Consider the following 14,230-nt stretch of genomic DNA (forward strand, 5'->3'; position numbering starts at 1 on the left):
CACCCCTTTTCTGTCTCTCTTCTAGCGGTTGATTGGATAACTAAGTTAAAAGAGATCTGATTACGTATTAACCAGCAGGGTATTGCAGATGCATTTAGTGTGGACATGTTTCATGTTTAGCAGAGATGTCTGGTCTTGTAAATCTATGGAGAACGTAGATGATAATTGTTCCGTCTCTCCACCCCTTTTCCCCCAATCTCTAGAATTCTAAGTCATAGCCTAGATCAAACTCTTAAAATAGAAGGACGGAAACTGCCTCTCTTCCTGTGTTGCTCTACCTCTTCTCCCGTGTTCCTCCTGCTATGATGCTAGCATGTTGCCAAGACCCCGCGGATTTCACCCTGTATGACCTCCTGTATGAACTCTGTAAACTCTCATTCCTCCATCACTTAAATCTCTTAGAAGTGTCTTGATTCTCAAGAGAGACTTGTTCACAGAACAAGGGGATCAACGTTATGATGGATGCATTTGTGTTTTCCTTTCATGTTTAACACACTGTGACAGCAAGCACTGGCCTTAGCATAGACTCAGTGCAGACTAGATGTAGCAGCTTTGGCATCATTAGACCAGTTGCTTTACTGATCAGGTGCAGCACAAGTCACCTAAAAACATACATTTTTTTTGTGTGTATGCCTTAGTGTGTGCGTGCGTGCGTGTGTTTTGAGTGAGGGAGTGTAAGAGGATGCTGTCCCAGACACGCTAGTGGCACTGCAGTTTACCACCAAGCAGATGAGACCAAATGGTATGAATCCTAAAAGATGTGAGGGATAGACACAATACCTAATATCATTACCAGCATTCATGTTAAGTGTGCAGTCACGGTCATCAAATAAAACAAACCTTTTTCTTGTGTTATTCCACTGCCAAACTAGTTTTAAAGGACAGGGTATCTGTTATTTTCTCTTTTTTTTTTAATTGCCTTCAAATCCAATAATAAGACAAAAACCAACAATGAAAACAACTTTGTACATTCTGACATCCGTACCCTGTCTGTGCCACTCAGCCCTGAGCCCATTCCTTTTTTCTTTTTTACAGAATCTCTAAATAGGTTTCAAATATACAGTTTAATTTTTTGATGATTTATTTTAAGATGTTGATTAATACACAGTTGGTGCTCTGAGTATTTACAGCGGCAGGATTCAGGTGTTTATTTTTATTTATGTATTTTTTTTTTTTTGGAATCACTATGGAGCTCAATGGCACACAGGAATAAGATATGTGATAGGATATATATATATATCAGGCTTTGGCTGAACAGATGATATTTGTCAGTAGGATCAATACATTGTTGGTTTAGTTTTTTTTTTTTTAAATATTTTTGACATCATGAAAAATATTGTCAGCTTTAACCTCTACTCCAGACCAGTATAGACAAAGCATGGTTACAATCAGGGTCACATCAGCAATAGGAGTGCACCTCGCAGTTTATTACGTCAAGTCTTAGCAGACAGAAGAGAAGAAATTTATAGTTTATTGCTCCGAGAGAATTAAGTGGCAAAGCTCTGCACAGACAGACCTAGACTCCCCTGCTGAGCCTGCCCTTCTGTCTCTATATTTCCAAAATGTTTGAGTAAATAAATGCTGTATGTGAAATGTGAGCAGTCTGCCCAGGTTTTACATATTATGAAACGATCATGGGTTGATACGTCATGGCCAATTTGTAGCCCTGTGCTCCAATCTGTATTTCTCTGTCCCAAACACCAACACTAAGCATTTTCTCTTCAAGTCTCTCATCCTTATTAAATTATCACAGGTGGCCGGCTGATTTATTGCTTTTTGTTTACACATGACGGACGCACACAAACAGATGTACCTTCGCTAGCCATTCTGTCCTAAATGTTGTGCCATCACGTGAAAGGATGTCTTTTATTTTATTATGTTTTTATCACGGAGGGGACGTCAATGTATTTCTGCCACTATCGACATTCCTGTTTTGCTGACTTGTATCCTCATGTATTTTGAAATCATGTAATGACTTTGTTGTGAAATATTGGAAACAAACAAGACTGTTGGACCGACTAAATGTACTTTATATTACACCTCTCTGTCCTAGACTCTGTTTAATTTTGGCATTTTTTCTTGAGAATTATACGCAATGACACTTCACTGCATGAAATGCTTTGTTATTTTTCCTCGGTATTTGTCAGATGTTGATGTGATACTACCAGGGCTTTATATTTAAACCCGCCAACCAGCCAAAAATATCTTTGGTGGATGCAATTTTAAAGTTATAGCCAATTTGGCTGGTGCTGAATGAAGTAAAGCGTCTGTTTGAATCGGCAGGCTGCAGAAACGATGCAGCAAGTCAGTGTTTCCAGATTGGTCTGTTTACTGCCAAGACAGTTGGGCACTGTTTGTGGTACTAATCCTACATTTTCCCATGAACACCAAGTCGTGATGCGCCAGACAACTGCTGGCGTGCGTGTTATTGATTTATACACAATCTATGCTGTAACAGAGAAGACGAACGGACCAGAGCCAAACAAACCAGAGGAGTTGAAATTTAAGTGAAGTTAGTTAGGAAAAAAAGAAAAGAAAACATGGCTAGTAGAAACTCTGATTGGCTAGTAACTCTCAAAATCTACTAGCCGTGTTGGCTGGTGGAAAAAAAAAAAAAGTTAATTTAAAGCCCTGGATACAAATCTAAAAGTGGTACACACAGTTGTTTTCTTTGCATATTTGAAATCCCCCTGAACAGCCTTTTGTCTGTGAGGATCGATCTGAAGCCCCTTTTGTAGTGGGGGTGGGGTGTTGTTTTTTGTGATGCAGAAAACTCAAATTGCCAACTAAAAGCAAAACTTGTTAAACATGTTTGTGTTGCTTTTGTAGTGTCACCTACAGAGTCACAATAAACTCTTAAGACCCACCATTGGGCAGTGATTGCGACTGGATATGAAATCCAGAGACCGGTGAAGTGGCAAAGACTTTTGCAGAGAATGCCCGTGAGGAGGTCACTGCACACTAACAGTGATGGCTGATGAGGCTGGAGGTTTACACATGAAAGGATGTTTGTTGGCCTAACAATTTTATCCAATCCTAGTGTCTAATTATTGATAATGAAAACCACCTGCCTCTCTCTGAATAGAGTAACAGCTTTTCTACCCACTTCTACAATGTTGCTAGCGTTTCAAGGCTGTTCATCTCTTAGTACTGCCTCTACTGGCAGAAGCTGTAGCGCTAAGGACTAACAAATGTAACAACTGTTGAATTCACCTTTGTGCTTTTGTATTAGAATCAAAAGAAACTGAACTGAGATTTGCTCATAAAAAGAGTCACTTTTGAGTTGCTCCTCTTTGAACTTGTGAGACGATCATCTCGCTTGTGACATGATCACCCTGTGTGTCAGGCCAAACGCAGTGCCCCCTTTTCCCCCGGATGTAATGATTTACCCAGACATCAATATGTGCTTAACCTGCTGTCTAAACCTCAGTATCCTCATTTATAGCATGAGCATGAGTACGGGAAATAATGTGAAAAGCTACAGCATCAAGAGGAAGTTTGAATTGTGATTATTCTGTGAAAATGGTGACACTTGCAACTGAACCGGAGGCAAATTAAGGAAATTCTTTTCACATGCAAACAGATGGCAAAACTACGCAACCTTAAATGCTGAATAGGCAAGTCAGTTATGCAATGTCACGTCCTCAATCGGAAAGTATATTATTATGATTAAAAAGCAAAAGAACAACGTGTCAGGAAAATTAGCTGAGGCGAAACCCACATTTCAGACCCGCCCACAATAATTGTGGAAGCAAATAAGAGACGCAAGTCTTTGAACTTTAACATCCCATAAATACTTTTAGTTTACTTTGCAAACCATATATATGAATTGATTTGATCTGAATTCACCTCTTTGAAATCAAAACATGAACATTTTTGATTTCCATTTTAAAAACATGAATTTCTATGAACATTTTTCAATGGTCACAAGTTCAAATCAACTTGCAGAATTTCAGATAAAAGTAGATTCAGGTTGATTAAATTTGATTGATCAAATTCAGATCTCAAATTTCAAGTAACCATTTTTTCAAAGAAAACATCAGTCAAATTTGATTGCTCCATTTCAGATCAAAAAAATCCAAGTTATAATCACACAGTAACATCGGGCTACCCAGGAGAACCCATAGAAGAAGCAATTGAGCCTGCATGCAATCCAATCGACCTTTGGCCTATCAGAGCACGGCCTGTCTGTCATGTGATCCAAGAAATCGGCACAGATATTGAACCTGTGAAGAAGACTGCCAGGGAAAACGAAGCTTCTCTGGTAAGTTTGTGGTTTATGTACAATCAAACTCAGGGTCTCGATAGAAGCGTGTATGTTGTATCACGTGACCAACAGGCCGTGCTCCGATAGGCCAGACATCGGCTCCTGGTTAGCCCGGATGTTACTGAGTGAATATTTAACTGGAATTTTTCACTCTGAATTTTGAGATTTGACTGATATTTTCTTTGAAAAAAAATGTAATTTTGAAATCTAAATTTGAGGAATCAAATTTGATCAACCTGAATCTATTTAATCTGAAATTCTGTAAATTGATTTTTTTTTTTTTTTCTGAATTTGTGACCATTGAACAATATTTTTTGAAATTCAGGTTTTTAAAATGGAAATCGAGAATGTTGAATTCAGAACAAATCCATTCAGATATGTTTTTCAAAATAGAATATTTCAATATTAAGTATTTAGTGGCTGTTAAAGTTAAAGACTTATGTCTCTTATTTGCTTCCATAAATAACAAAAAAACTAAAATCATTGAAATTCACTATACAGACCGGGATGACCACGACTAACATCAGAGATAAACATCAGTTTATTGTATTGCGTTGACAGGAACTGTGTTTACTGATCAATAGAAAAACTAGCCTAACCAGTGGGATCTATACAGCAAAAATTATTGCTCTGAAGAAACTGCATTATTTTGCGCTCTATAACAGGAACTGAACAATTAAAAAATACTCATGCTCAAACTTTCATAAGGGGAAGTGTTGGCCCATCCCACTCCCAATGAGTCATGTTGATGTCAAAATGTGGGACAAGAACTGGTTCTGGCAGATCAAGTGTTTGTGACCAACAAAGATCCTCAACTCTTTTTGTAAGGTAAGGAAATTAATTGTAAAATATGATATTTCAGTGATTTTGTTTCAACAAAAAAAATCCTTTTAAAGCTCATTGTTTGGTACATTTAACTAACAGAGGAGGCTTCTTATTACTATATTATCGGGCTTGGCCTAGATTGTTTTACAGCATAATCCAGGTCTTGGATCACATTGTGAGTAATGTAAATGCGATAATATGAACCAAGACTGACCATATTAAGTTTTGTTGCATTAAAAACAACACGTTTGAAAATGCATAATTAATGCGTGTTATTATATTAAATGTTATGCGTGTTATTATATAAATTCCATATTAAAAATTGAAATATGAATGCTACTGCAAAGCTCATGTTCATAATAGAACTGAATGTGGAATTGCATTCATATTTTCAAATTGAACGTACAAAATTCTTGCAACAGAATTGTGAACTTTTCACAATAAAGTGTCATTTTTTTATTCAACATATGTCTGTAATAGATTTGTTGTCACACCAAGTCATATGTTCTGTGGAGGCTTTCTTAAAGCTCATACGCTGTTGTGCAGACAGCAAATAAACAGCAAAGTGGCCTGTTTATTGAGGCTGCCACTTCAGTTGAATTTAAAGAAAGGGAGGGAATTGGCTGTGCTTTGTCCAAATTCAACATAAAAGGACTGAAAACACGAGGTGGAGGAGGGGACAGGTGGGTTCATTTACCTTTTTATTTTTTTTAAGGTGTTTATTTGTTCGGTTCATAAATTAGCGATTTCATAAACAACTCCTTACCAACACTGTTTTAAACGTGGATGTGTTTCCCTGTTGAGTATACATTTCTTTTTCAAAAAGTAATATAGATGTTGTGTAAAACAAAATGAAATGCCCTGTCTTTAATGATTGATCAAAATGTCAACATGCGTCCAGGTTGCAGTCCAAGTCCAGGCAGCCTCTCTTATTCCAAACAATTACTGGATCTGCACATGGGGCATCTATCCTTTGGATGTTTTTATTTTTAATTGTGACTTCAAATAGCCTGGTGGATTTAAAACGTAAGAGGGCTACTTATTTGCTTTCATTGATTTCAAAAAATAAATAAAAGTAAAATAACTGGATGGCTCCCGAAAATCAATTTGGCCAAACACAGATAGAGACGGTAAAGTAACAAACTGTTTACCAATACTTTCTTTTTCTTGTACCCTGACAGCATTTGATCTACTTTGAAGACACAATATGATCTTCATTACTGCTGAAAAACTACATTTTGTCTTTTATTTGTCAATAGGTGAGTTTCTGTTTTTTTTAATCGACTTCTTCCTTCTGACTTCTTAAATCAAATCATATAAGTACAATTTAATCAAACAGTTTGGTTGCATGCTCTCAAAACCGTAACAAAAAGGCATTCACTAACCCAATGAATGCTACAGAGTATGTATGTATGTATGTATGAATAAATGTATGTATGTATGTATAAATAAATGTATGTATGTATGTATGAATGTATGTATGTATGTATGAATGTATGTATGAATGTATGAATGTATGAATGTATGTATTCATTAAATCTCTTTCTGATTCTGAACAGAAGTGAAAGTCTCATTGTCTGTCATGTTCTTTCTTTGATAAATTTGACAAAGTTAATATTTGACAATTTTGAGGTATGTTTTTTTGTAACTTCATGCCACATCTTTACGGGCTGATACGTAACACATTTGATAAATTACAGCACTAAACGCTGGGCATTCATTGTACAATATTGTTTGAAACATTCTTGACAAATCTCTGGGCTGAATATGTTACTGTGTGTTTCTGCTGTAGGTCTACTGAGTCTACCACTGCTTACAGGTTAGTAAGTTGTATTTATGTTTGATGCCAAGAAAAACAGATGCACATTCATTAGATTTTTAAATTTCTACAACCCAATCTAATAAAAAAGGACTTTTTGTTATTGAGTTTGATAACACAACCTACAGCTATTTCATTTTGAAATTTCTAGAATGTGACAAAATCAGGCTGGTCGGGCCTTCCCGTTGCTCTGGTAGACTTGAGGTCTACCACAGTGACAGTTGGGGAACGGTGTGTGATGATCACTGGAGCATGGCCAACGCTGACGTGGTGTGTCGAGAGCTAAACTGCGGGACAGTTCTTGAGGCCAAAAAAGGCGCCTTTTTTGGAGAGGGACAGAACAGGATCTGGTTGGATGATGTTCAGTGTACCGGTAATGAGCGTTCTATCCTCAAGTGCCCACACAGAACATTAGGGGAAAATAACTGTGGCCATGCTGAAGATGCGGGTGTTGTCTGTTCAGGTAAGACTGGCTTCATTCTTATAGTTGGCTATATTCTCATCTCAGTTATGTTTGCTTTAAACCCACTAGTGTTTTATTTAAAATTGAAGTACTGGTTGGATACGACTCAGATTGAACACTTTGTTCCTTTTATTAAAGCAATAGTTGTACATTTGTCTTTGGGAAATTGGTCTTCTCGCAGAGTTGATAAGATTGATACTAAGGAATTGTGAATTGTTATTTTTACACAAATAGATATGCGGATTATTGAGCTTTTGGTGCTGATAAGTGAATTTTGTCACCTTTGATCAGAGCCAGGCCAGCCGTATCCCTTTTTCCAGCGTTTCTGCTGATCTAAGCTAATTGGCTGCTGGCTGTAGACTTATTTTCATTGGATATGAGTGATATCAATCTTATCATCTAACTTTCCGTCTGTAAGCGAGAAAGCATATTATCCAAAATATTGAACTTTTTCTTTAAACATTAATTAGGCACTAACCTCTAATCACAGAGAGCTCGTGAAATCAAAAATCCCAAAACCCTGCTCTACCAGTGCCTTGCTCAATTAATATGAAGAACACAAATGTGGAACTGTCAAGAGAAATTGGGAAATACAGCTATGGAGAAAAGCAGCTAACACAGCATATATCTTTGTCAAACAAACATTATGTAATATGTTTTCCATTTTAGTTTTTCCACATTAATAATATTAAGAAATTAATCTGTTCAAGTGGTTCCTCCTACACTTGCACCTAATGTTAGACCTACCTGTAGCCTTCCCCTGTTTTTCCTGATCCACCATCCTCATACCTGAATAAAATGAACTCACTGATAAATAAAATACAAAATACAGCAGCCTAAATTCAATTCTTAAATCAGCCCAGTGATGGAATCAGATAAGACAACTATTATGCAGTAAGGCTGTGCTGCTGTTAAAATTGCATTCACATTTTGAATTTTAAAAAGTACAAATATGGAGAGCCACTTAGCACAGACCTTTAAAGAGAGAGACAGATGCGACCCTGTAATTACAGCTTCCATGTCCCCCAACAGATGTCTAACTATGTCTGACAGCACAGCAAACATGAAGAGCTAATGGTAAAACATAATCTATTAAGGATTCCATTGTAAACCAGAGGTATTGCGTAAGTTATGTTTTCCAGCTTCTTGTCATTTATTGTGCATGCTACTGTTAGAAAAAACTAACGACGTGTTCTTTGATTTGATGAGGAAGGAGAGAGGTTAGGGTTCCAATAAAGAATTAACAAAAGGTTTAATGACACAGCATGATGAAGGTGATATGACAATGAGACACAAAAACCAAACGACTCTGCAGCTGACAGTGGTCTGAACGACATGTTCCCTCTTCAGAGACATTTAGAACAGCCCTGAACATTTCTTAATCACACACATATATGGGGGCGGTTCCTTTTTACCTGGTGTATTTAAACCCATTCTCATTGGTCCATTGTTGGCATGGTAACATGTTGAGCTCTTCTCAGTGGCTATCTTTGCTGCCTACAATGAGTTTAGGTCACACCTCCAACATGCACATTGGGGGTTCCTTTCGGACACAGGTCAAAGGCTATCAAGTGAGGGTCAACTCTCCATTCAATCTCACAGAGACAAACAGTTCACAGATAAATACAGAGACAGATAAACACAGCAGGGATGGCTCCCAAAAGACTGGAACAGCAGTTACCTTTCCAGTGAGGACAATGAGTGTCCTCCAGTGTGCAAATTGACAGTCCTGACTTAATCATTCTGTTGAAACTTGAAATGGTGTGGGCCAGCTAAATGCTGATCTGCTAATCTGGTGTGGGGCAGTTAGTATTGATGTAATCCATTTTCGCCCAACTGCAGTGTCCACTGATTTGTAACTGGACCAAAAGTATATATATTTTTTAAAATATTAACATTGTATTATCTTTTTAAAACCCCACACTACCTTGTATTTACATTGATTTGCACTAAGCTAGCCGTAAACCCCACTTTAGCTAGTGTTAGCAAACACTAGCTAGTCTGAGAACAGTACGTTAACATGAATATTTGCAAGCCTCCAAGTTTAGTAGCAAATGATTCCATGGTGAATAAGAGTTACTGCATTATTATGTTTTCCAGATTCTTGTCATTTATTGTATGCTACCTTACATTTTCCAGTTTTCAGCTCCGCAACCTCAGTTTTGCATATTCTAAGCTAGCAGTAAACCCTCATTTGGAGGCTACATTACCAGTGTTAGCAAATGCTAGCTAGTCTGTTAACATGGATATTTGCAAGCCTCCAAGCACAGACGTCACACTTTAAATTCTACCTGTTGCCTTTCACCATCCACTTATTTAACTGCTGTCGCATCTCTTGACATGACATCTCCTTTTTCATCTTTCTTTTTCTATTTTTAGCCCCCGACAGCTTGTTAGTCCTGTTAGTCCTCTAAAATGTTATAGCATTGAGGAAATTCAGAAATGACAGCAGCAGCTACATATAGAAAATACCCCAAAAATATTATTATTTCTTTTAATTTTTCTTTTTTTTTACCATCGCTTTGGCGTGGTGCTGCGCCGCACATAGTGCAAATCCACTTTTTGCGCCACTGGATACTGATCATGTTATTGCATCAAAAACCTAACAATTGTATTGTCAGCAGAGCATGTGGTGCGCAAAGCAGATTTTTTTAAATGTTGGCGCTTTATCTCCGGCTTTGAGCAGGGGAGCGGAAATTCTCACTGCTCCGCTCCACCCGCAGGGCCTGATTGTTAGATCACAATGTGTTGTCTACTTTGAAATGGTTGCTACGTGTTACTGTTGCAGTAGAAATACAACAGATAGGTCAGTACATGACCAGTTGCTGTAAAGTGCAAAGAACATTGGACAGAGCCCAGCAAACTGGCAATCCCTGTTTGTCTTCCCTTTTTCAAACCGTCCATTATGTTTTGCAGTCTATTCTACTTACACACAATCCTTTATTGTGTGTTTGTTGATTTCAGTTCAATTTTGAGCTACATATTTTGCAGAATATGTGAGAGTGGTCAACGGAACCAATCGATGCAGCGGTCGAGTGGAGGTCCACCATGATGGCAACTGGAAACGAGTGTGCAATGACTGGAACAAGGTAGACGCTGACGTGGTGTGCCGAGAGATTAACTGTGGCACTACTGTCAATCAGGCTGAAGTGCCATATTTTGGAAGCACACATGACCTGGGTGGCATCAAACCCAAGTGCTTTGGGAATGAGAGCTCTCTCTCACAGTGCAGCCTTCAGGAATTCAAGGAAAGCTGTGTCGATGCTACTGTTGTCTGTTCAAGTAAGTCATCTATGTGTTCAAGCTACATCAGCAATTTTGTGTAGAATGTTATGTGGTTACTTTTGGATGGCTTCTGAGCAAACATGCTATTGTCTTTATTTTTTCTTTTCCATCCGACAGACAGTAAACTTCTTCGGCTGAGGAACGGGACCAGTCGGTGCTCTGGCCGAGTGGAAATCCACCACGATGGACAGTGGGGAACGGTTTGTGATGACAGATGGGGGATGCAGGAAGCAGATGTTGTATGCCGAGAGATGAACTGTGGGAGTGCTCTCTCGGTCAAGTACAAGTCGTTTTTCGGCAGAGGTCAGGATCAGGTATGGTTGGACGATGTTGAGTGTACTGGTCACGAGAAGGCTCTTGCTGACTGCCCTCACAGAGGTTTTGGAGAGCACGACTGTGACCACAACGAAGATGCCGGTGTTGTATGCTCAGGTAACACATGCTTTATGTGTAAGTACATTACATGAATGAAATCTGGTTCAAAATCCTGATTTCGAGTGCCAGAGCAATATAAAAAACAAACATAAAACATACAATTATGACTTTGTACTTCAGCAAAACAAGAGCTGAAAATACCACACTTATCTTTTTTAAACTCCTGCATGTATACTGAATTGGAATTTTCATAAACATTATTTACATATTATTTCTAGAAAATGACTAAACTAGAAAACCTCCTGCAGCCTGGCACAATCATCTTTTTGCTGTTCCTATTTTTATAGTTGTTCTTTGGTGCAATATCACACGTTTAGAGGCAGCGCTATTTTAATGACATAAATATGATCTGTGGCATATAATACATAATACAATACCTTCTTAACTGCTTTCCAGATTCTGTCAGATTGTTCAATGGGACTGACCGCTGCTCTGGCAGAGTGGAGGTCTTCCACAATGACCACTGGGGGGAAATTTGTAATAACTGGGGCAATGAAGATGCTAAAGTGGTGTGTAAGGAACTCAATTGTGGCCCTCCAAAACCAACTCACGAAACCTTGAATTTTGGTAACAGTGGACTGGGAGCCTTTACAAGTGTATGCTCTGGCAATGTGACCTCTATCTCCCAATGCACTCTTCAAGAATTTACAGGAAGATGTGAAAGTGTTTCTCTTTCATGTGGAGGTAAGACGCGAAAGATAGGAAAACAACGTACTGTAGCGCAGTCTAACTAGAATAGCAAAGGACATGTGGCCATTAAAAACTAGATCGGCCTATCTATGTGCATTAAATCTTCTTCTTACTTACTTAAATGGCCTGATTGTGATAAATAAATACTTTAATAACTACAAAACTGAGTACATTTGACAGTCCAGATGAAGCCCACTATTTCATAATTGGACTCAAGCTTGTCATTACTGTTAACCTGAGTGACTCTGTCCTCAGGTAATCCACCGATAAGGCTTGTCAATGGCACTGACAGATGCTCTGGTAGAGTGGAGGTTCAGCATGACGGCCAGTGGGGAACAGTGTGTGATGACGAGTGGGACATCAAAGATGCCCAGGTCGTGTGCAGAGCCATGGACTGTGGAACAGCTAAGACAGCCAAAACCAATTCCTTCTTTGGTCCAGGCCAAGGAGACATCTGGCTGGATGATGTAGCCTGTGTTGGTAATGAGACGTCTCTTATGCACTGCCAACATTCCACCCTCGGACAAAGTAACTGTGGTCACGCGGAAGATGCCGGTGTGGTGTGCTCAGGTATCATCTCAATTATTGTCAGCATGTTATTTACTTTATTTTACACACTGTTTTTACGTTTACATTTATCCATCGTCCTTAATGACTCAAATGAATATTTAGCTGATTATTTTCAATAATAATACCATAGTTGTTTCTGCTACAATATCAATCAGAATATCACATACAATTTAAATTACTTTACTTGTAACTACTTTACAAACCCCAACTAACTAATGGCTGATTCTCTCCTCTTTTGCTCTCCAGCTGACATTAGACTGATCAATGGGACTGACCAGTGCTCAGGGAGGGTGGAGTTCCACCATGGTGGCCAATGGTCAGCGGCATATAATGTTAACTGGGGAATGAATGAAGCTACAGTGGTGTGCAGAGAGATGAATTGTGGAGATGCTGTCAAGTTCTCAGGAACATATGGTCAGGGCACACTTCGAAGAGGGTATACGGTCAGTTGTAGCGGTAGAGAGAACTCTCTTTCACTGTGCACAATAAGAGACTATGTCGGGACTGGGCGTGATCACTTGGAAGAGGCATTTGTCAAATGTTCAGGTAAGACTTGAAGTTGAATTGACTCAGAGCAGAGAGAACTGCTTATTTTTCACAAATTTGAAATCTAATTTTATACATGTGTCAATTGTCTTTAGTCATTGAAATTTGGCTGTGTGGTTGATAACAAACTTTCCTTTGGGGGTCACAGCTTCAGAACAAACATTTATTTTAGCTTTGCACAGACTTTAAAGACATTTGTCATGGGTCACATGGGTCCTCCTAAATGTTGAACATTTAGGAGGACACATCATGCTGTTCAGTTTGTACTTCACCTGGAAAGTGGAAGCTTGAAAGTTAGGCTAGTTAACCTAGCTTGCTAACCTTAGAACTGATTACCACTAGGTGTTACTTTTCAATACCAAAGTTGAACTGTAAATTCATATAAAAACTGTCATTTCCAGGTAATGTGAAGTTGTCTGATGGGCCCAGTCAATGTGCTGGAAGAGTGGAGTTCTACGACAAAGGCCAGTGGGGGAATGTGTGTGGTGAATCCTGGGATGTGAATGACGCAAATGTGGTGTGCAGACAGCTGGACTGCGGGAGGTCTCATAAAATTACCACTTTGCCTCAGTATGGCCATGGCACGGGACAAACCTGGATTGATCAAATTGAATGCAATGGATTGGAGTCAACGCTGAGTCAGTGCCCACAAAGACCATTTAGAGACAAAACTTGCAACACAAGCTCAGTTGCTGGTGTTGTCTGCACAGGTAAGAAAAAGCATTAAAAAAATTGACAAAACATAATACAGCATTGTTTGTTGTTAAGTTGTATGGCTCCCATAGCTCTGTCACTTTTGTGTATAGCTTTTTTTGCTTAGTTTTACAAAAACCTGTTTCTATTTATTGCCACTTTCAATCTCATTCCTGCATGGCTTGACAGAAAAGTTCACACTTATGTTTCATTATGATTCAACCACATTTTCTGGTCCGCCTCTGCACAGACAGTAGTGTTGCTCAGTTGGCATGAAGATGGTTTAGTTCTTATTACATAGCTACATATTGGAATTTTGGTCATGTGATTGTGATGATAGGGGCCTGTAAATGCTGGGGGGGGCGTAACTCCTGCCACTGGTCAACGATCAAGAATCTGTAACATTCAGTGTCCCCATTAACTTAATGACAACATTTTAAATCCCTCAATGCATCATATGAAAGAAAGGAAATAACAAAAAATAGATTGTCTCACTCTGCCTATTAAGGCTGTATTAAAACCATGCTTGAATAAATTAATGTAACTGATGCGGGTAACTTGTCTTTAGTGTTTTATCAGCACATCACAGGTTCTTAAATTATATAGAAACCATTTGGACTACTGCAATGGAGTCCTG

The 14,230-nt window shown here is 38.6% G+C and overlaps 2 protein-coding genes across 3 annotated transcripts in view; both read left to right on the plus strand.

The window, feature by feature from the left end:
- The window catches only part of sh3bgrl2 (SH3 domain binding glutamate-rich protein like 2), a 6,742-nt gene extending 6,155 nt beyond the window's left edge, over positions 1-587 (plus strand). The window contains exon 4 of the mRNA XM_032543169.1: positions 205-587. Coding sequence (XP_032399060.1) covers positions 205-218 — 14 coding nt within the window. The 3' untranslated portion in view covers positions 219-587. The remainder of the gene's footprint in view (positions 1-204) is intronic.
- A 4,434-nt stretch (positions 588-5,021) lies between these two features.
- LOC116706364 (deleted in malignant brain tumors 1 protein) overlaps positions 5,022-14,230 on the plus strand; it is a 13,354-nt gene continuing 4,145 nt past the window's right edge. The window contains exons 1-10 of one of the 2 annotated variants that reach the window (XM_032543144.1): positions 5,022-5,095; positions 6,274-6,351; positions 6,885-6,911; positions 7,063-7,374; positions 10,366-10,656; positions 10,777-11,091; positions 11,491-11,778; positions 12,040-12,354; positions 12,601-12,900; positions 13,302-13,610. In XM_032543144.1, the coding sequence (XP_032399035.1) occupies positions 6,300-6,351; positions 6,885-6,911; positions 7,063-7,374; positions 10,366-10,656; positions 10,777-11,091; positions 11,491-11,778; positions 12,040-12,354; positions 12,601-12,900; positions 13,302-13,610 (2,209 nt within the window). In that variant the 5' untranslated portion in view covers positions 5,022-5,095; positions 6,274-6,299. Of the gene's footprint in view, positions 5,096-5,974; positions 6,119-6,273; positions 6,352-6,884; positions 6,912-7,062; positions 7,375-10,365; positions 10,657-10,776; positions 11,092-11,490; positions 11,779-12,039; positions 12,355-12,600; positions 12,901-13,301; positions 13,611-14,230 lie in introns of those variants that run through there. The other variant, XM_032543143.1, reaches the window with a different exon arrangement.

Source organism: Etheostoma spectabile, chromosome 18 (genome assembly GCF_008692095.1).
Source record: "Etheostoma spectabile isolate EspeVRDwgs_2016 chromosome 18, UIUC_Espe_1.0, whole genome shotgun sequence".
Lineage (NCBI taxonomy): Eukaryota > Metazoa > Chordata > Actinopteri > Perciformes > Percidae > Etheostoma > Etheostoma spectabile.